Below are 23,567 nucleotides of genomic sequence, written 5' to 3' on the forward strand. Positions count from 1 at the left end.
TTTTATTAGATTTTATTAGATTTATTAATACATTTCTACAGTGGTGACATATTACACAGCGTTGTACAGTCCATAGTTATGTAACCTTTCATGATTGTGTCATTTCTGAGCCTGCATTTTTATAATGTCATTATTATAAAGAGGACCAAGGTCGTCGAACAGGAGCAAATATCCTAAATACAAATACTGCAGCTGGGATTGGCTTTTTTTGACTTCCTTAGCGGGAAGATGAAGGGGTCATTGATGGAGTTCAAATGTTCTATTTGTATCTACAATTCCAAAGAAGGAAAATTAAAATCAACAGATTGGAAGAAACATTGGTAAAAATGTTCCCTTTTCTGAGCAAACATTCCAATGAGTTTCTGGGTGATACAAATCCTCACATTCATAGCGCAATGGCTGAAAATGTATACAAAACGGACCATATCATTTGATAATTTCAGGACCCCTAATACTCCTCTAATACTCAGTGCTCCCTCTTTATTTAGGACTTGGCTGTATGGAACATCACCGGTGACACTCACGTAGATGTATGAGTTGTCTTTGTTCTTTTGCAAAGTTTATATTTACACATGTCATATAAAATTGGGGGGATGAATATTGACACCAGAAGATGTCACATGTAGACAGAAGTCACTGGTAAGTTTTGACACAAGGTGCAAAGATCTTCATTTGTAAACCAACATTTCTTTTAACAGTGCAAAAAAGCCAAAAATATAAATCTCTATAAAGATATTCTATATTACATTTTACCCTCTTCCAAATTACAAAAACATTTAAACCTAAAGCCCAAATCCAGATGGAATATTTTGTAGCTTTGCATAGAGCGTAGAAAAATAAGAACCGCGTCAGGTTCCTTTCCCCAGCCCGAGATCTCCCCTTCCAGTCTGTTTTGTGAGAAAAAGGTTCTTTCTCCCACACACTACCAAAAACTTAAAATAGTTTTGGCTGAAATTGGGCTTTAATAGTTTGACCAATAAATTAATATTAGTTTGGCCAACATACATAATACAATAAATACACACAGCACCCAGAATATCCTCACAGGATCCATACACCCCGCGGCCGCTTCCATTCCCTTCACACCGTTCTGGAGGTCCTGGGATGCCGGTTGGAAGCGGCCAAGAAGTCTCTTTGATGCGTCTGCTCCATTGTCAGTGCTTTCCCTTCCAAATAATGCAAAAAGGGACGGTTATGGTGCAGATCCACTGAAACATCTTCAAGTCAAATCAAGAGGCAAGATTCTCAATCTTCATCAGCAGCACAGCTTCCGATTCTGAAAAACAAACAAATTGGTCATACAGAGAATGAAAAGAGTACATCAAAAATATCTCCCAATGTAACATTTGTTTATTAATCTTTCAATATAATTCAAGTTATCCCAAGTATGTTACATTCACTTTCTGTTGGCTGACCACCAACTGTTGCTGGAAATTTGCTTCAACATTAATTACTCTTTCAGCAAAATAATACTTTCTAAAGTTAGTAATACATTTGCCTCCTGATCCTTATTCACACTGGGTCTGGGACAGAGAACTAAAAAAAAATTTCACCCAGTCACATGCCCCAAAAATTAGTTGGTGCACTTTGGTGGGCCTCTGACCCTTGCTGCCCAGGGCCACCATCAGGGGGGGGGGGGGGGGGGGGGGGGGGCAAGGGATACCTCTGTACCAGCCTGATCAATAATTGAACTTTTTGGAGACAAGATGGAGGGGACCCAGGAAGTTTTCCTAATGTGAGGTCCTGTTGCTAACTACAGAAAAAAATCCATTAAGCCAGGAAAGTTATACCCTCTAGTGGGCCCTTTTCACTTCATCTGGTGGGCCCCAGGTCCCCCAGTCTGACCTCATTCACATCCTTCTTGTATTTAAAGGTTTCAGTCATGTCGTCTACACTTCTATTAATGACTTGCTGCAATATGTTTCTGCTTTTTATTATAACATAATGAGATGTTTTTGCATTAGGTGAAGCTGCTTAAATAATGAAGACAAAAATGTATCAAACTTCCACTCTAACAGACAGAATATTGGAGATATATTGTATCTAGAAGTGTTCACCATTAAATTAAATATATAGGAAAATATAGGAATATATTCATATACTGGAATGTAGAAAACTCAATACCTTCTTCTTCTCGTCTCTGTAAACACTTCCTGCAACAGATAGAAAAATCAGACATTCATACAACAGCAAAATCTTCACAGCACATAGAAAACTATAACTATATTATATATGTGATATAACTATATTAACCATATGAAATATAAACCAAATGATAAACTACATGACCAAATGTTTGTGACCCTGTTGGACATCCCATTCCAAGTCATTCCTAAGGTCAGGTGGCGATGGTGGGGATTTGCCCCCTATTGGTGAGGTCAGGTACTGATGGTGGGGATTTGCCCCTTAGTGAGGTCAGGTACCGATGGTGGGGATTTGCCCCCATTGGTGAGTTCAGGTACCGATGGTGGGGATTTGCCCCCATTAGTGAGGTCAGGTACTGATGGTGGGGATTTGCCCCCTATTGGTGAGATCAGGTACTGATGGCGGGAATTTGCCCCCTATTGGTAAAGTCTGGTATTGGTGGTGGGGATTTTCCCCCTATTGGTGAGGTCAGGTACTGATGGCGGGAATTTGCCCCCATTGGTGAGGTCAGGAATTGATGGTGGGGATTTGCCCCATTGGTGAGGTCAGGAATTGATGGTGGAGATTTGCCCCCATTAGTGAGGTCAGGTACCGATGGTGGGGATTTGCCCCCATTGGTGAGGTCAGGTACCGATGGTGGGGAATTTGCCCCCATTGGTGAGGTCAGGTACTGATGGCGGGGATTTGCCCCCTATTGGTGAGATCAGGTACTGATGGTGGGAATTTGCCCCCTATTGGTAAAGTCTGGTATTGGTGGTGGGGATTTTCCCCCTATTGGTGAGGTCAGGTACTGATGATGGGGATTTGCCCCCATTGGTGAGGTCAGGTACTAATGGTGGGGATTTGCCCCCTATTGGTGAGGACAGGTACTGATGTTGGCTGAGAAGACCCGGCTCACCATTCCAATTCATCCCAAAGGTGTTCAGTAGGGATGAGGTCAGGGCTCTGTGCAGGACACTCCAGTTCCTCCTCATCAAACTGGTGACCCCAGTCACAGTCATGGGGGAATAGAAAAGGGTCTTTACCAAACTGTGACTACAAGGCTGGAGGAGAACAATTGTCTGCCATGTCTTTGTATACTGGGGGATTACCAGGACCAGTCAGTGGTGACACCTGAACTCCATCATTGGGGGATCAGGGGTCTACATACCACACGCCGTGTAGCATAACTCTACATTATATAACATTTGTTCTTTCCAGCCTACCAACAAAGGTAAATCTTTTTGTGACCTTACTTGTAATGTTGTACATTTTGTATTAGCACTGTTCCATTGAGTGTTTTTTTTTTTTTTTTTGGGGGGGGGTAAATTACACAATCCATAGCCAAACTTCTGCCACTTACCTCTGAAGCACAAATGCCCATACGATGTGTAAAAGTGCCACAACATCGGCTACAATCCAAATGGTCAAATAATTGTCAGGATCCTGCAAGAGCAAAAAGTACAAACATCATTGGATATGAAAAACACAAGTGGGCTGCTTGTCCTCTTCTTCTATTTCCCAATAGTTCTGTACCCCCTGCATTATAGTCCTGTACCCCACACCACCTCCTTGTAAACCCACATTAAAGCCCTGTACCCTCATGTTATGGTCTTGTACCCCCACAATATGGAAAATACCATGAAATACCCTTTCTGCAGCTTCCTGAACCCCCATCCCCAGTGCTCCATGCAACAACCACACTATTCATTACCCCCGCACCCCTCGTCACAACCCTGGTCACACTGACTTGCATTGCAGAGGAATGGGGGCTGGTGGGTATTTTTTTTGCCGCATGATTTCTCACCAAATGCCAGATGGGTTTGTTCAGGTCTTTCAGCAGATGGAAAGCATTGGAGGTGACAGAGGTGACTCCTGCGCACCACAAATGTGAGAACAGCCAGGGTTTGTTAACCACATACAGATTCATGGAAACGTTATCTTGGCGGTATGACCTGGGTGACAACAGCATGGATGAAATAAGTCTGCAGATCTTAAAAATGTCAAAACGAACAAAACCAGAAAGATTACAACTTAACATAGGGCTTCCTAAAAAGGGGTTTCTAAGGGGGTCAAATTGCCTCCCCCAGGGCAGAGAAAGCATGTGGAGGAGTGAGCTGGAGGGTTATATTAAGTTGCCCCACTCCAGATTGAAGCACTGCTATCCCTCTTCACCTAACAGTCATGTGATGGAGAGAAATTTGTAATCTGGACCGAGTGAATATATTCACCCAGTATGCGTACCCACATGCAATATTCTTGGGGCAAAATTGGGCACAAAAAGGGCCATTAGAATGAGGGAAGTACAATGTGGGATCTATAGGCGGAGCATATATAAAGGTTACTATAGGAAGCACCATAATGAAGGATGCACCAACTTGGGGAGCTATGTTAAGTGAACACCACAGGGGGCATTAAAATGAAAGGAGCAATATGTGGGGTATTTAGAAGGTACTTTAATGAAGGAAGCAATATGAGGAGGGGGCACTATAATAAAAGGGGTATCACAGGCTGGGCATATAGGGATTTCTGCCCAATTGGACTACCGGCGCTGGACTGAGCAGGAATTCGGGGACAATGGTGGATTATGGAGAAAGACTCATTGTATGAACCTCAGGTGTCCAGTAGTAGAGTTAACAATTGTTACATTGTAACATAATATTATATAATATTATGCATAATATATAATATCAAGCATAATATTTCTATATAACAAATTGATACAATTATAAACAAAGACAAAGACACAACTGTGGTTGTCTTAAGCTGCATACACACGTGCAATTCTTGTCGTTGGAAAGGATCTTTCACGATCCCTTCCAGCGATAAGACCCGCACAATGCATGAACGGTGCTGTACATACATGTTCTGCTCTATGGAGAGGGGAGGGGGAGATCGACGGAGCGGCACCCTGCTGTGCGCTCCCCCCTTCCCTTGCATTAGGATCGCTCATCGTTCATCGTCCGTGGATCCTCAGGACGGATCCACGGATGATGAACGACCTGGGCTGCACACACGCCAGATTCTCGCCCGATATCTGGCAGATGCCGATTATCGGGCGAGAAAAATTTGATGTGGGTACGCAGCTTTAGGCTTAGTCTACACCAGGGGTGTCAAACTCAAATACACAGAGGGCCAAAATTAAAAAATTACAAAAAGTCGCAGGCAAACCTTGAAATTTATTGAAAAAATTGAGGCGGGCTAAATCCCATGATTGGCACACCGCTGGAACTCTCTCTTCACTGATATAGCACCCATTACTAAAATTCCAGACATTACTTGCATCTATAAAACAGTCCAATGCGGGGCCACACATAGGCAGAGAGCCCTCTGGTCTATAGACGCGAATGATGCCGGAAAGCGGCGCAGCTAGTTTAATGCAGCGGCGAGCAAGGATTCCTTTGGGGGTCAAAAAAAAAAAAAAAGCATGTTGAAGGCCAGATTTGGCCCGCGGGCCTGAGTTTGACATCGCTGGTCTAAACAGACATTTTCCCCAGCATTTAACCTGAAACTTTTAAAGGCCATGTCTGAAATCCACCATGCATTCCAATGGGTTAATGGGGACGTTTCCTTCTGGCAGGTTTTTGAGCTTCATTTTAAACGTTTGCTTGCCACGTTTAAAAAATGAAACTGTGGGGTTAAAGCTGGAAAATGCCCAAAAATGCAGGTAAATGCTTTCACTGATTTCAATGGGACGTTTTCCCACATTTTTAAGCACTTTAACCCGTTAAAAATGCTGGGGAAAACACGGCATAGGTGTTTTCCAGCGTTGTAAAGGCAAGCTTTAAAGCGCTAATAAAAGTGCATAAAACCCATATAAAACACAAAAGGAACCTTTACATGTGTTTTTAAAAATGTCCGTGTTGACCCAGCCTTACCGGATCTCGGCCACACTCAGATTCGTATACTGCAGATTCACGGCATCCAGGGTGTCGTTTTCCAGTCTCTTCCTTCCATAGATCTGCTTAAAGCCCGGAGCTCTTTGCATCACCTCTTCCCGGTTGTCATCAGGAAGCCAGAGAATCTACCAGATACAACAGGTGCAAAGACATTGTGAAACATTCATTTATGTGAATCTTTGCTATTGACGGGTTACATTGTGTGAATGTGGAGGGCCCAGGGAAAGCATCTTTGGAATTGTAATTTTTTGGGGGTTTGGAGTGAGAATATGTAGAGCTAAGGTCAATGATTAAAGGGAGTTTGAGGTTATGAATGCTTTTCTGTATATTTCCTAATTAGGTCATGGATTTAGGTAAGCAGAGTATTAACATTATTATTATTATTATAATACAGGATTTATATAGCACCAACATATGACGCAGCGCTGTACATTAAATAGGGGTTACAAATCACAGACAAATACAGACAGTGACACAGGAGGAGGAGGAGAGGACCCTGACCCCAAAAGCTTACAATCTAAGCAGTAGAAAGCAACATAAACTAGGAAGGCGATAGTACTTTTTTTTATACCTGTATTGGTATTTGTATTATTTATTACTAGCTGATAATCCGGCGTTGCCCGGGTATTTATTTATTGCAATCCTATATTAAACAGGAAAAGGAATCAAATAAAGCTATAGTAAATATATATAAAGCTATAGTACAGTGTTGTTTCATTTTTTTGCCTTTGATTGCACTCGGCCAATTGCCTTAAGTTTTCTCGAAGGCGTTATTACAGGCCAAAAATTTGTAAGAGAGTCCAAAAAAAAGTAAGTGAAAATAAAAGCAAAAGGCACACTGTCACTGAGCAATACATACACACATACATACACACATACCTATATACATGCAAATATAGCTCTGACATATACCACAATGCTGTACAAAGATCAGCTGTGCACTAACAAGAGTCTAAGTCATATGTCTAGCAAGTTTGGTTTAAAAGTCTCAAAGCGTTTCCTAGTGATGACATACATACATACAAACAATAATAGCACGGACATATAGCACAGCGCTGTACAAAGATGACTGGTGCACTCACATAAGCCTCAGTCATATGTATAGCAAGTTTGGTTGAAATGTCTCAATGCATTTTGGAGTGCTGGTGGAACATACACACATACAATTTTATATATATAGAATTATATAGCTCTGACATATTCCATAGTGCTGTACGATGAAACACTGAGCTAGCTCTAATGTCCCCCCACAGTCACACACTAATATTATACATTTATTTAGCTCTGACATATACCGCAGTGCAGTACAGTGAACACTGAGTCTCATCAGTCTGTGTACAGAGGATAAACGCGCTGTACAAAGATAAACGGTGTCTTATGTCTAGCAAGTTTGGTTTAAATGTCTCTATGCATTTCCTAGTGATCACCAAATATAGCTCTGACATATAGCACAGCGCTGTACAAAGATCAGCCGGTGCACTCACATGAGTCTGAGTCATATGTCTAGCAAATTTGGCTGAAATGTCTTGATGCGTTTCCTAGTGATGACATACACACATACATCCAAATATAGCTCTGACATATACCACAGCGTTGTACAAAGATCAGCTGGTGCACTCACGAGTCTCACTCATATGTATAGCACATTTGGTTGAAATGTCTCCATGCGTTTTCGAGTGAGGCTGGAACATACATAATCACATACACACATACATCTAATTTTTTATCAATAGATGATAACCCAATGCCCTGAAATGTTGGATAGGAACAGAGGGGGTCGGTTGAACTGACACCTTAAAGAGAATCATTTTAAAGAGATTTTTCTCTCACTTACATCTTCAGATCAGAAAAAAATAAAAAAATAAATTTTTTTTAGTTTAAATATAATTATAAAGCTGAACCCCAAGCACCACTTTGATTTGCATATTATGAAGAATATAAATCCACTGGATGTCTCTGCAAACCCAGAACACATATAGATATCCTGGGGCTCAGCTTTAGGTTCTGGTCATAGAATATGGCAGACGATCATAACTTACCAGCTCCTCACTGATGGAAGTGTTTAGTATGGTGCTGACTGTGATATCCACAAAGCTCTCATTATACGGGTGATCAGGAGGCGGCTGACGCAAGTCGAATATGATAGAAATGTTCTGCTCCTTGCAAAAGTTTATAACTTCCTCTAGAGATGGAATTTTCTGTTGTTGAACCTCTTGGCGGTCAGCATCGGTCAGCGAACCATCTGTTCCAAATGGGTTTCTCTGAACAGTAGAGAAAAGAACATCACATTACCAGTCTGGTACTTATCTCATAGTTACATAGTAGGTTAGGTTGAAAAAAAGACATAAATCCATCAAGTTCACCCACTATGGAAATAAACATATCCCAGATATAAAACCCTATAAGACATAGTTGGTCCAGAGGAAGGCAAAAAAAACCCCGGGTACAATTTGCTTCAACGGGAAAAAAATTCCTTCCTGATTCCATGAGGCAATCGGATGTTCCCTAGATCCCCAGTTATATTCTGTGCTTCTAGAAAATATCCATCTTTTGATTAAAGCAATCTATAGAACTTGCCGAAACTACTTCCTTAGGGAGCCGATTCCACATTTTCACAGATCTTACAGTGACGAATCCCTTCCTTATCCGGAGCTTAAACGTCTTTTCCTCCAGATGCAAAGAGCGCCCCCTTGTGCTTTGTAATGATCTTACAGTGAATAATTGGGAAGAGAATTCTCTATATGGACCATTTATATATTTATACAGGGTGATCATATCCCCCCTTATACGTCTCTTCTCAAGGGAGAATAGATTCAGTTCAGCTAATCTCTCCTCATAGCAGAGCTCCTCCATTCCTTTTATTAGTTTAGTTGGCCTTCTCTGCACTCTCTCCAATCCCACAATGTCCTTTTTGTGAACTGGTGCCCAAAACTGGACTGCATATTCCAGATGTGGTGTGACCAATGCTTTGTACAGGATTATGTCTCCATCTCTGCAGTCTATTCCTCTTTTATTACAAGAAAATACTTTACTAGCTTTAGATATTGCAGCTTGGCATTACATGCTGTTATTAAGTCTATGATCTACCAGAACCCCCAGATCCGTCTCCATTTCTGACTCCCCCAAATGTATTCCCCTAGACAGTATGAAGCATGCATGTTGTTACCCCCAAGTGCAGAACTTTACATTTATCTATATTAAATGTCATATACCACTTGGCTGCCCAATCACACAGTACATCCAGGTCTGCTTGTAGATTATAGACATCCTGTATGGACTTACTTCCATTACATAGTTTGGTGTCATCTGCAAACACAGAAATCCCAAACTATATATCATTTATAAAGATGTTACACAGTAAAGGCCCCAACACTGAACCCTGGGGTACACCACTAATACCCTTACACCATTCAGAGTATGAATCCTTAATGACAACTCTCTGGATGCGATCTTTAAGCCAGTTCTCTATCCATTTACAGATTGACTTTTCTAAACCTATTGACCCTAACTTGCATATTAACTGTCTGTGGGGTACAGTGTCACATGCTTTAGCAAAGTCCATGATATGTTTATAACAATGATATGGTATGTTATGATCCAAACTGTAAGCTCTTCTGGGCAGGGTCCTCTCCTCCTCCTGTGTCACTGTCTGTATCTGTCTGTCATTTGTAACCCCTATTTAATGTACAGCGCTGCGTAATACGTTGGCACTATATAAATACTGTTAATAATAATAATGTGTACTTATGGCATTCTCCTATAAAATATAGCATTGAGAGCAGGACTCATATGGGGGAATCAGGCACCTCATAGGGAAGTTTCTCCACAATGAACAGCTTGGTGCTGAGGAAGGGTCACCACCTGGGAAACGTTGTCACCAAGACATTAGAATGCTACAAATACGTCCATTAGACATTGAGCAGTGGGGTATCTTGAGTAATTTTTGGGGTGCCGAATTATATTGGAGGGGGGCCAAGGACATAACCATTGGTAGTCTTGAGATAACATTGACCAAAATTCAGGAACCATTTTGGAAACGTGTTAATGATTGGATCAATGACTTCACATGGTATTAGCACGGCTCACCGATGATCTGATACATGCCGATTGCGTTTTATGGAGCGTGGGGAATATTTTTTGACTTTGTATAATCAGAGGATGAAATGCAACATCTGCTGCCTCCGATCTCCTCCCCACCTACCCGCACTTACCTCCAGGAACCATTCACCGGCATTCAGCTTCTTGAGTTCATTCCAGGTAAATCTGGTGCCGTTTTCATGGTCACGAAATGGAAAGACATTTTTGATGTTGGTTGTCCTCAGCAGGGTGTCATCGTGCATGAGAAATGGGATCCCATCCCAGCTGAGAGATGAAGGGAAGAGGATCAAAATGTGCAGTAGATATTGATGTATAGAAATCAGAGGGGGGTTGTTTCTTACCTCACCATCACGTCAGTCTCAAACACCTTGCCGCCAGATTCCACCAACTTCTCCAATGACATCATTGTGTTTTCTGGAGCCAGCTACAGAATAAAAACCTTATTACCCCAAAATATCCTCCAATCACAGCCCTGGACTCAAAACGAATATGCAGCTCCATTGTCATCTTAACATACAACTGACAGACTGGGAGAGGGAAGGGCAGGCCTGGGGGCCAATCAGATTTGCTGCATGTTCAGACAAGAAGTATGCTGATTGGAGGAGGGAGCACAGTGAGAACAGAGATCGTCTCATAGGTTTGCTGCTGCTCCTTCACTGTCCAATCAGAGGTGGGGGGTGGAAAGAGGACACCACTGTATTCTCTATTTCTAATAGAGGTGTCATCTACAGTGTAAATCTCAGGACTGGATAAAAATCAATACAAATCTTTGGCAGGTAAAATATCCCCTATCTATGTATTCCACCATCATATTCAGCTGTTTGTCAGCTTTGAATAAACTGAATATCGGATACCAACCCTGCACACCTATAATATTCTATACACAGCTTAATGTATAGACCACGGGTGGCGCTTACCATGGGCGCTCCGCGATGTCCAATGATTGCCGGTTTACGGGGTAGCTCCGACGCCTTGATGACACAGGGTGAGGTGGTGAAGATGGGACTCACAAACAATGCACAGACAAGGAGAATGTACACCAACAGAATGAGGCTTTTCAGTACTGGAAATAAAATACAACAGAATTATTTATAAAAGGTGTGAGATATCAACTGTGGATTTCAGATGCCAAAAATTATTACTGATAATCATTCCTTATACATCATGTTAGGAGCTGGATACAAGTGTTTGGTCGGTCACTGTGGGGCCACCCTGAGGGCCTCAGTCACTGTGGGGCCACCCTGAGGCCCTCAGTCACTGTGGGTTCAGCCTGAGGCCGGGGGGGGGGGGGGGGTTCAGCGAGGGGCGACCCTGAAGTTGTCTCCTAAAGAAACACAGCATTTTGTTTTCACTTTTTGTTGCTGAATTTTCAAACAAAGAATATAAAAGAAACAAAGTGAACTTTCAATTTGCAAAGATCACCCAATCATGTGCAAGGAAAAAAGTTTAAAAACAAGAAGAACAATCATAAATGTACTATGCAAAGAGAAGATTCACTCTGTTTAGTGAAGGTGATGTTGTGCTAACAATGATCATCCCATCCCATTCATGCAAAATTCCTTTCAAAGTAAATTGAAAACCCAAATCCCCCCAAACTATATACAACACACTGCATGAGAGTGCTAGAAATCACTACTATCACAGGGCAGGACAGAGCTGTCTGCAAGGGGCCCCGAGGGCCACACAAAATGAGCCTCATGAATCTCCCAGCCTTATTCCTGGACCTCAGAGACCCTCCTTCTGTCCTTTCATATCCATGATTGTATTTGGTATACATTGTGTGCTGGGATTTACAGATTATGTATTTTGAGTTTTTGTGTCATTGTTACCTTTTTCTTTTGTTTCCCAAAAATATTCGGCAAGCACCCAGGCTAAGGCAGATACCCCAAACACGGCGCCAATGTGCAGAAATGGACTGGTGGCCTGCAGGGAAAGAAGGGAAACAATCAGCCATTAGAAAATCAGAATGACAATTTACACCAAAAAGTTATCCATCATCACCATGTGGCTACAATGTAACAATCTGATCACTGGGGGGAGAGGAGACTGAGGAAATACATCCACCTGTCTGCAGCAGATCAATGGCATCATCTCAGCCTGGGCAAAGTCACATATTGGTGATCAAAGATGTCTTTTTAGTAAGAAAAGGTTTCTGAAATATGACTGTTGCTGTATATTGTGATCTGTCAGTGATTTGATGGAGGTTTTGAAAAGTTAAGGACAGGGCCTCTTTAAAATATTCAGCAGGGCATACACAGTGCTGCTTTATCCTGCGAGGTCAGAGGTCGCCATCAGGGCTTATTATAAACGGTCATACAGGTAAGGAGGCAGCTCGGGGCTGTAGGTGATTAGGGCGCCTGGATTGAGACACATGGAAGGTTGGAAGAACCGGAAGATATGAACAAGCACCCAGTGTGTGAACGAGACACTGCACATAATGCAGACATTCATACAGTCTCTGATATAGGGCTACGGCCAGGGGAGATGGAGCGAGATATATTCAGAAGGAGATATAAAACCAACGGCTAAAATCTCATTGAAAAAAAAATGTAAATTTAATTTCAAAATGTTGTTTCCATTCTGCAGGTTTTAGTACAACAATCCCTGACGATCCTGCCTCAAAGATGGTTCATCAGCCATTTCCTGTTATATGGTGACAACACTCTGTGCTTGTATATTGCGATTGTGCTCCTATGTTGTCACGGGCTTCCGTTAAAAAATAAAAGTTGTCAGCACACAAAGCCCAGGCTTGGTTGTCACCAATGCCATCATAATAGGAAAATTTGGGTGAATTTTTTTTCTAACTTTTTGCCACAGAGAACTTCCAGCTTTTCATCATCCACAGTCCTAACAATTTTACCTGCAATGAGACGACAACGGCTGCCCATTCAATTTTCCACTTTATATCCAATCCAATGATTCCAAGAGAAACTAGCACGACGCAGAATGTCAGCAAAACCTGAATGAGAGGGAACGCAGAAAAATCAGGATGGATGATCACTTCCTGCATTTAGTGACACAACATCAAGGAATCATGGAGTCTCACCTTATGTACCCAGTGCAATCTGAGGGGCTGAGCACACAGAACCAGGAGCATGGAGAGGATCTGATGGCCGATGGAAACAAGAAGAGCGATTGTTAGAGTGCAGAACCCACTGTCACCAGCAGAGGGCAGCAGTGTGACATGTAATGACTAGGGATGAGCGAGCGAGAATGTTAGGTTTGATCTCGCAGCGAATCTGGCTTTCCTCGCTTACTAAAAATGTAAGCGAGAATGGCCTTCTGATTGGCCGAGCGGTTGAGCTTTTGCCGAACAGAAAAATTTTCACAGCTGCATTCAGCCCTGTAAATCCTCTGCGATCCCTGGGCACTAGAGGGGTTATTAACCTCTAGTGCCCCGGGGATCGCACACGCTTCTCAATGAATGCAGCCACAGCTGCAATCATTGAGAAGATGCCCAGCAAAGGAGAACCACCTGACATTGTAATATAAGTATCTCTTACAAATGATACATTTGTGTCTAACATGTATGTATCATTTGTAGGAGATACTTATATTACAATGTCAGGTGGTTCTCCTTTGCTGGGCATCTTCTCAATGATTGCAGCTGTGGCTGCGTTCATTGAGAATAGTATGCAATCCCCGGGGCACTAGAGGTTAATTAACTTCTAGTGCCCTGGGGATCACAAACAGGATTCCCAGGGATGAATGCAGCTCCGGGAATCCTCCTGTTTTTTTTATTTCCTATTCCGATGGCTTCGCGAAATCGGTTCGCCGAAATTTCATGGAACCATTGGAAGTTCGAGGAAATTCTCGGGAGAATGCCAGAGGCATTCTTGATCATCCCTAGTAATCAGATCATTACGCGGCACATACAAATATTTGCATGATATAAAGTCAAACAGAAAGGAAAAAATATAAAATATACAAAAAATATAATGAAAAGTATTTAGTATTTGTTTTATTGATCAGATGTACACATGGAACTTATCATTGACCTATTTATTGTACAGCAAGGTATAATATGTTGGTGCTATATAAATCCTGTTTATTATTATTATTATTATTATTATTATTAATAATAATATTATTAATAATAATAATAACATCAGTTTGTTCTGTGCATCCAAAAATTGTCTTTTTATTTTTTATAAAATCTTTTTTTCCTTTTTCAACCATCTAAGTGCTGCTAATCTTTCAAACCTTCCTTACAGTCACTTTACTTGGTATTTCTGACATTTATTCATCAATCTCATGGTCTATACTTACCATCAGGAGAGAACAATATGAGAGAAGGATGGCTGCCACGATTATGAATACTACAGACCAGTCCTGCCATAAACCCAGCAGGCGAAAAATTTCCCTAAAGACAAAAAAAAAGAAAAAGGATGATATTAAAGTGAATTTAATATAGAAAATGTGAATTTCCCCTCTTGGTTCACATTTAAATGTATTTATTTTGGTAAAAACAAAACAGGTAAATGTAGGGCAATAAAATAAGCAAAAACTGACTTTAGTAAAAAAAAAAAAAAAAAAAAAAAGTCAGCACATGGCCACACCCTCTCTATGCTCTCTGATTGGCCCAGCTACTGGATAACCAGAATAATTAGCCAATCAGTAGATGCAGGAGGTGGTATGGCCAGGCTCTAACATTCTAGCTGAATAGTCTGGTGGCTCAGGGAATATAACAGACACCCCCCAATGTGCTCGCTGCTGCTCCCTAGTGTCAGAATATCTAATATTACCTCTAACAGGTCTACTTTGCAAGTTGAAATATACCTAAAGCTCAGGGGTAGAATGTAGAGACACAATTTTCTGGTTTGGCCCTGAACCTGCTAATGTTACAATGTAGGATTTTAGTGGAGAAATACATGAATGCTTTCTTCTCTCACACTGCAGTGCTTTGTGCTGGCAGAGTTGAGTATTGGACACACCTCTAATCAGTGACATCATTATACAAGAGAGAGGGCGTGTCCTGCTAAAGAGTTGGGAGGGGGCTGGACTTGGCAGGGAGCGTATCCAGCCAAACAGTTGGAGGGGGCGTGTCTGACCAAGGAGAAGGGGCGTGTCTTATTATTACTGAGGACCCTGGGTGTGAACGGTCACTTTTAGGGTGCATAGTGATATTTTGACTCCCTGAACAACTACTGCAGAAAGGACCAGAAAAATGAAGGCTGATATTACAATATGTGACCATGTGAGAGTTGCACAGGGGGGGAGAGCTGCGCAGGAGGAGGGAAGAGCTGCGCTGTGCAGGGAGGGAGAGCTCAGAGCTGCGCAGAGGAGAGAACTTACTCATTGAAGTTGTGGATGTCATTTTTCAGGATCAGAGTAATGTACATCCAAATCAGTGTGAAAAGGAAGACCAAGAAGACCACAAGAACCCAGATGCATTGACACTGGAACACAAAAAAAAACAGCATTTTGGTTAAATGTCAATCATCAGTAATGGATGTCATCCCTGGGAGGTCACAGGTAGCACTGATGGCTGTTCAAAGCAATCCATTCATACAAGTTAATTCTCAAGCACGCCCAGCTGCTCATTGCCTCAAAACCTTTACCTTCCTATGGGTTCTTCACCTTCCAACACTGACCTCTTCACAACCATCTCTGGTAGACTGACACCCAGTGTCACCCCACCACTTCCTGTTAGCCCAGGCTGTCACAGACACGCCCCCTCTGGGATCAGCTGTCACAGACACGCCCCCTCTGGGATCAGCTTCATCACACAGCGCTCACAGTACAACACTGCACAGACCATGCACATATAGGGGGACAATGGGGGAGACGTATGCAGCATTGGGAAATGCACACTGCCAATGGGTGACCACAGGAATGGTGGGAGATACTCCACACTGAATGATACCACATCTTCCACAGTGTATAATAAAGAGCGTCACCACCATTGTACAAATGTATATCCTGCACATACCAGGAAACCCCAACCATCCCCCACCTGCGTGTACAGAATCACCATTTACACAAACTGACCAATCAGAGCACAACGATCATTCTGCCATTCCAAGAAATTCCACAATCTGACCATTGATGTTCATTATCAATTAAATTGATTGTTCGATTGTTTCCTAAAAAAACTAATAAAAAAAAAAATCTGAAACTGAGCGTTATAACAATTCACAAAAAAATGACATTTGGATAATTTGAGTAAAATCGTACAAACATAAACAAAAATAAAATGTTAGTAAAACACAATCAGAAGAAATGACAAAATTCTGTTCACAGCGATCAATGAACACACCTGTGACCCGGATAACAGCCCAAGTCAACCCCAAATCTTTTCACGATGATGGTCCCCCAATAAATGCCCAATATCCCCCCCACCCCTGATGTGTATATCTCACTGGGTGCACTGCTGGGCGTCGCGCCGGACTTTGCATGGTCCCGGGGTGCGATACCTAATATATAGCACCACAAAGGGCTTTATTTGAAAAGCAGGGAATCTTACATTACCCCAAACATTCCCTAGTGCAGAATCAATTACTGAAACACGTGGACCTAGAAGATTCCCACCAGGGAATGTCAAATTCCCTATTTTATAAAAGATCCAAAATTGTATTATGGTACCATGTGTTGTCCAAGTGAATATAAATGCCTGGGGTGAATACAGATCTGTACAGACAGGACCCTTTTTTCCCCCCTATAAATTGAAAATAGCAACATTTCTGCAAAATTGTCAGATCGCAAATAATCTACAACCAATGGGATTGCTGTCATTTTTTTGTCCAATCAGAGCTCAGAATTGGGGATCCACTGATTTACAGTGCCACCCTGATCCTCTGAGGTCCCAAATTTGTTACAACTTATTCAGCAGCTGACCTGGGTGAATCCACCAAATCCAGATGTTTTAGGCTTTGCATTATCCAATCATAAAACAATAAAATTATTAGGGTCCCTGACCCGGTACCCGTCTTACCGTTGAGTACACCGGCTTTGTTCTTTTCCAGGAACAACTGTAAAGCCCCCTCAGGCAGGAAGCGCAGGGTGAGCAGCATGCGTCCCCCATCATGGTGCAGCTGGCTATGGAGCTGTAAAATCCAAAAAGTAATATGAGTATTAATACAAGGCGATTACAATATGAGACAGCAAAAAGTGAAGGTGAGTGCTAGGGATGAAGCGTCGATGGAAGGCAACGCAATCAACATAGCTCTGTATCACCTCTCCAAAAAAAGCAGAATGACAAGTTATCTCTGACAGCACGAGGCAAAAAATATTACAGAACAAGTCAGACCAGACTGGGAGGGACGAAAGGTAAAATATGAAGACAATGGATGAGGAAGACCCTCTCCTGTGTGTGACATCAGCCAGACCCACTACAGACTGAGCAAAGGAATCCGGGAACCCAATGGTGGTGCCAATAGAGCCCCATTTACTATACTCAGGGACAGGTCACATGGGGCTAAGGTGGGAGAAGGAGGAGGACGTGTATCTGCATGGAGTGTGAACATTCCAGCAGCCACATGATGGATAAACTGGAGGGGAGAATTACATGTTAAACATGACTGAAATGGCCAATTTGTCCGATTCTTATCCCCATGCACTCCTATGGTGACCCAATCGCATTTCTCTGAGTGGGCTTCTCAATAGTGACAACACTGGGACATGTCCATGAAAGCCAGGGGTGTCAAACTCAAATACACAGAGGGCCAAAATTAAAAACTTAGACAAAGTCGCGGGTCAAACTTAAAGTTTATTGAAAAAATTGAAGAATGTTTCCTTCTCATGATATAAATCCTTTTCATACGGAAACAGAGAGGTTTTGCTTCACATTCAATCTGGAACAAGCTTATAATAGAGAAAGAGGCATACAAAATTTTTTTTACTTTTATTTAAGAAAAAATCTTATGCCTCTTTTTCTATTCTGAGTTAAATTTGAATGGTAAGCTTTTTGCACAGGCTAACAATAATAACAACAATATTCTTCTATAAAATCCAACTATTCATGTCCATGCCTTGGAGTAGCAGGGAAAAGCCGAGGCGGAGTGCTGGAAATGTCAGACACGGCCAATACTAAGCTAAATCTTATGAGTGGCCCGCCGCTGAAACTCTTCATTGAAATAGCATTGCTATTTAAATTCCCGGCATTATTTCTGTCCATAAAACAGTTCCAATGCGGGGCCACACATAGGCTGAGAGCCCGCTGGTCTATAGATGCAAGTAATGCCGGGAATTGTAGTAGCGGCAATATTTCAATGCAGCAGCTGGCCAGCTGCAGTTCATATTAGGACAAAAAAAGGACGTTTGGGGCCAGGTTTGGCCCCCAGGCCAGAGTTTGACACCCCAGATGTAATGTGTGCTGAAATGGCCACTTGCAGTCCCCATTTACTGCTACCAAGGTTAAAAAAAAAAAAAGCTGAAATGGAATTTGCCTAGGGAACGCGCCGCATTCTGCAGATAGAGACAACATTTCCTCGGTGGCTCATCCTGTAGTCACACCTTATAGCCCATGGCAGTGTATGTAGGTGGATGAGACAGAACAGACAAAACTCTGATCATTCTGACAGATATTCACGGCTCGTGTCACATGGTACAGAATGATGAGTTCACACAGCATAAGATTCCACTGAAGTGGTTGACTGTATATGGGGCGACTTTAATCCCTGCTGGGATAAAAAAAATTTACACAGGATTTAGAGGAGTCACACATAGGTGCTGTACAGGGCTAACCAGAAACCTGCACCCATAACGGGTCCCAGGAACCCCCCCATTCCCAGGGAGATAGACCTTGGACAGTTAGCATCTGCCCTGCCCAAGATGATGGAGTTACCCCCCAGTTACAAATGTTGGGGTATGATCGTGACACTCAATAAAGCTAAAGTAGACATGGGTATGGGGGGGAAGTGATGGTTTTCTGATGGCGACACCAATGGACCATGACTGTGCAATGACCAACTGAAGACCATGTGATGCAGTGACAACAAAAAGCACAGTCAGGCATCTGGGACAAAACGTTGTCACCGGTGAATTGCCTGAACAAGGATCTCACGGCAGGATTAGCAAATTTTTGTAATGTTCCATCAGATTTTTAGTGATAGGGATTCCATTAGGACCCACCTGAGATGTTTTTTAATTTTTTTGTAAGTCCTGTGGGCAGGTTGGAGATCCGACGTAGTCACACCGAGATAATTCCCAGCAGCGATGCAAATTTTAATGGCTGCCCATAAAGATGATCCTCAGGGGAGCACGTCAATGGGCGAGGACATCCGACCAATAAAGATGGCCGAGACGTGTCACATGGCGTGAACTATTGTGTGCGATGCTGAAAATTAAACAATGGGGCAAATGTGCCAAAAACTAAATATAGAACCCCAAAAAATAAAACCAAGCCAGAAATGAGCAGAACCGAACAAAAACCTTTGAATTCTCCGAGCCCCAAAGGGCCGACGCAGCTGAGCCCATCGAGTGGGAGAATGCACTTGTTGTTGTTTTTTTTTTTTCTTTAGGAAAATTTAATTATTTTTACTTTTTTTTTCTTCCTTTTTCTTCAGAACAATGAATCGCTGTGTGATGAAATTCTGTGTTTTCCTTCAGTGCACTGAAAAAGTTTTGGTGATTCTGATGGGGATTTTTTTTTTTTTTTTGGGGGGGGTCGTCATACAAACCCCTCCCCCCCCCAGCACCTTAGAGTAGATGGAGGCACCTACAGCAGTGTTATATTCACACATTAAAAATGGCGATGGGAATATTTTTTTTTCAATGTGACCACAAGCTTTCCCACCATTTTTTTGGGGTGCCAGATGTAGATTTTTAGGTCGCGATGTTACGGAATGGACAGCATGGGGCAAAATGGACAGCAGTATATCACATGGGGAGGGGCTGCAGGGCAGAAAGCATTGCTGGCCCTGGTAACTGGCAAGGTCAACGGATAGCTACATAGACGAAGAGGCCATATTAATAGAAACCCCCAATCCTATCTTATTATCTAGTTACTGTGTCCTCCGCTGACGGCAAAGCATTTTACCTAAATTTTTACAATGTTTGAAGAAAACACAGAACCGAGGCCTTTTTTGTCCCAACACCGGGGCTGAGATTTCTACATTTGCCTCAGGCAGGGCAGGTATAGGCATGTTTGTTAAGCCATTGGGCTGCGGGGGTTGTACAGAGAAGGACAAGCAGACAGGAGGAAGAGAAATCTGAGAGGGCAATGAGGATGAAAATTGTAAATTTTGCTGCAATTTTTTTTTTATTAAAGTAATCTCTGGGAATCCTGCCAAGACAGCCCTTGTCCAGGTGCTTCCTCTTACAGAGTGACAACACTCAGTCCCTGTATTTTGCATTGTCACCTGGGACTACAAGTCGCAGGTAGGGTCCATTGTTGGAATCCCACCCAAGAAATGTCATGATGCCGTCACTGGAGTGCAAGGAGGCTGCATGAGATTAGCAGCATGAGATAATAAAGCGGAGTTCTTTAATAGGAGGTTGTGATGCTGCACACTGAGGGCTCAGCAGAGGTTTGGGGTTTCCAGACTTCTTTGATTATTGATTGATTTAATTAGGACCATCAGCTGTCAACCAATCACATGTTACAGGTATGACCGGCAATACAAATCCAATATTTATCATACAATTCACACATACCGGTAGTGAGAAAACCATGAATGATATTCACACGAAGCTCACACCAGATTTTCTAAATAATCCAAAACATCTTTTATGCTATTTTATATCTCAACATTTTGGGTTTCTCCTTTCTGTTTTGGTGACACCAAGAAAAATAAAAGGGATGAATTTTATCAAAACCATGTTCTCCAGAGGTGAATTAAGCACCCCAGGGATCCCTAATAACTGCCCCCAGGGCAAGTACCCCCCGATTCCTGTACAGGAGCCCCATGACCCCCCTAGAGTGCTATACAGAAGCCCCATAACCCCCCCACAGTCCTTTACAGGAGCCCCATGACCCCCAGAGTCCTGTACCGGAGCCCCATGACCCCTGTACCGGAGCCCCCCCCCCTCTCTAGAGCCCTGTACAGGAGCCCCATGACCCCCTAGAGTCCTGCAAATGAATCCATAGTCCAGAGCAGAAACCCCATTCATTCTAAGAGACCTGTGCAAGAGTTCCTGGTCTCCCCAGATCCTTGCACAGGACCCCCTGAGCCCCATGTACCTCCTGCATAGAAGCCCCATATCCCCCCGAAGTCCTGCATACGAGTCCCATTCATTCTCCTGAACAAAAGCCCCATGCACCCCCAGCCCATTCATTCAGTTGTGTCTCTCCTACCTGCTGCAGGCTTTGCTTTCCTTCACTGCACAATCATAGTGTGATGAGTCCTCCTCCTGGACCTCCTCCCCTCACCTGTCCTCATTATCCAAACTTAATAAACTCTTTATTACTTTTTGCAGCTTCCCTCTTCTCCATCCATCCAACTTGCGGCTTCTCTGCGCCCCCTAAAGGACGCGTCTGGTACTGCAGGAAGAAAACATCATTCACCCACCTGATTAGTCATTCGCAGAGGATGTTGGTTCATGCGGAAAGTTTGTTTTACGTTTTAATGACGAACTCTCAGAACTGGTCATGTCAGACAACATAAATCATGGAATGAAATGACCATTGATGATGAAAGAACTACAAATTGACTGGTCAGGTCTGCAATGAGGGGGATGAATGTGGATTTTCCAATCTGTGTAAAAAGTGCACCAAAAAAAGACAAATAAAAACATTCACCTAGTGTTTATACATTGCAGTTCTAGTGATGTGAATCAGAAAGTGTCCCAATACAAATCTGTGGAAGGGGCTCAGCATGGGATCTAAGGTGAAATACAGGGGGTCAATGCAGTGACAAAACCTTGACCCCTATTCATCCTCTCTAAAAAGTGAGATCTCATTAAGGTGTCATTTTGGGGTCAATTGGGAGAACCAATCAGATTTCCTAGTACTGTGCTTTTTTGGTAAGGCAGCAAGGGCCAGGAGCCCACCAGAAGGCACCAAAAAACTAAATTTGGGGTCATATGACTGCTGCCCACCAGGGATGGTAAGAAGAGGGGTCAACCAGAGCTCAAGGCAGCAAGAACCCACTAAAGGGCACAAAAAAATAGTTTTGGGGTCACATCACTGGGTCCCACTAGAGGTTTTAATACTCAATAATCTTTACTAACATTTTAAAAAGTATTAACAAGAAAAAGAAGAAGCAAAAAAAGAAAGCATGCTGGTTCAGATGAAATGTCAAAAATTTAAAACATAGAACAACATGAAAAACTATGTATTTTGAACAATGGAGAAGGGTAGGAAATGGGGGAAACCAGGGAGCAGAGGAGGGTAAATTGAAAAAAAGGATAAAAGGGCAAAAAGATAAAAGAAATTATTAAATAAAGCACATAGGATTCGGAACCCAACCTAACCCTGACCACTGATATGTAAAAACTTCTGATTTGTTACAGCAAACATCTTTTTGTATGAATAAAATATGCTAACGTCCCAGATAATCTAAAATGTTAGGAGTTACCATCGATTTCCATCTTCTTGGGATTTTTAGCTTCAAGTATGTGAATGATGGGAATTGTAAGCATGGGAAGGAAAGTATTGATATCTAAGTGTAAAATTGTCCCATCAGAAGTTTCTTCTGGTCCTCCTGTGAGCCAGTCTGACCCTGGTGGGACACATATCTGAATGTGCAAAAAGATGAAGATTGTCCAACTACTGCCACTATGGGGACCACAGAATGAGATGGATCTATCATGGTGTACAACCTTAGGTAGCTTCATTCATCACCTCCAGATGTGCATGTTGAGGAACATGTCTGACCTGACCTGAGGTATCTTCTCATATTCTACTTGGACTGAAATAAGAACACTGATAGCACTGATATAGAATAAGATTGGTCTTAATGTTGGCTTGAGGGTTTACTCTGATATGGACAGATTTGGATGGATATGTGGAACCAACAATCAATGAGGAGTCTTAGAGGAGTTATGATTTTCCTTTAGCTCATATGTTAGAAAAGTTGAACTTTCTTTTACCAGTGAGCTCCTCACATGCAGGTTTTCAGCTTGTCTTAGTGAACCATAATATTAAAGAGATGTGCTATCTGTCTACTTATTTCAGTCCCAGTAGAATATGAGAAGTTATCTTAGGCAAGGTCAGACAACTTGTGTCCTTCAACTTGCTCCTTGAAGGGGAGTGAGCCTACCTGAGGTTGTACACCATAATAGATCCATATATAAAAAGAAGAAATGATGGACTTGATATATTCCCATTATTACTAAGTTTCGTGTCGTCTATTAGAAGGTTACAATACTCTATAACGAGAGCCAATGTTCAAAAATCTCCGAAACAATGAAATCTCTAGCCAAACCACACAAATTAATTGTGGATGCTGGAATCCCACATATAATCTCGTAAATGAAAACATTGGGAACTGGCCATTTGACAACTGGCAATGGCTTGCAAAGGACTTTTTCTGCAGAAGAAATTTTTAATAGTACACAAGGGGA

The 23,567-nt window shown here is 42.3% G+C and overlaps 1 protein-coding gene across 1 annotated transcript; it reads right to left on the bottom strand.

Moving 5' to 3' along the window:
- GDPD2 (glycerophosphodiester phosphodiesterase domain containing 2) lies at window positions 1–21,456 on the bottom strand. Its single transcript, XM_072430906.1, has 16 exons — window positions 21,358–21,456; window positions 17,056–17,167; window positions 15,417–15,520; window positions 14,391–14,484; window positions 13,168–13,227; window positions 12,982–13,080; window positions 11,951–12,044; window positions 11,039–11,184; window positions 10,463–10,545; window positions 10,235–10,385; window positions 8,063–8,284; window positions 6,003–6,148; window positions 3,932–4,079; window positions 3,488–3,570; window positions 2,125–2,153; window positions 1–1,276 (listed from the first exon to the last, which is right to left on the bottom strand). Exons 2-16 carry the CDS (start codon window positions 17,146–17,148, stop codon window positions 1,230–1,232), a joined length of 1,599 nt encoding a protein of 532 aa, XP_072287007.1. The 5' UTR covers window positions 17,149–17,167; window positions 21,358–21,456; the 3' UTR covers window positions 1–1,229.
- Between the last annotated feature and the right edge of the window lie 2,111 nt (window positions 21,457–23,567).

The sequence above is a fragment of the Pyxicephalus adspersus genome, chromosome Z (assembly GCF_032062135.1).
Source record: "Pyxicephalus adspersus chromosome Z, UCB_Pads_2.0, whole genome shotgun sequence".
Lineage (NCBI taxonomy): Eukaryota > Metazoa > Chordata > Amphibia > Anura > Pyxicephalidae > Pyxicephalus > Pyxicephalus adspersus.

Excerpts from the sequence above, each read along its gene's own strand:
- GDPD2 (XM_072430906.1), bottom strand. The coding sequence starts at position 17,148 with ATGATGGGGGACGCATGCTGCTCACCCTGCGCTTCCTGCCTGAGGGGG. Across the intron at positions 11,185-11,950 it reads TTGGGAAACAAAAGAAAAAG|TACTGAAAAGCCTCATTCTG; the intron begins GTAACAATGACA and ends TTTTATTTCCAG. Across the intron at positions 6,149-8,062 it reads CTTCCATCAGTGAGGAGCTG|ATTCTCTGGCTTCCTGATGA; the intron begins GTAAGTTATGAT and ends TGTATCTGGTAG.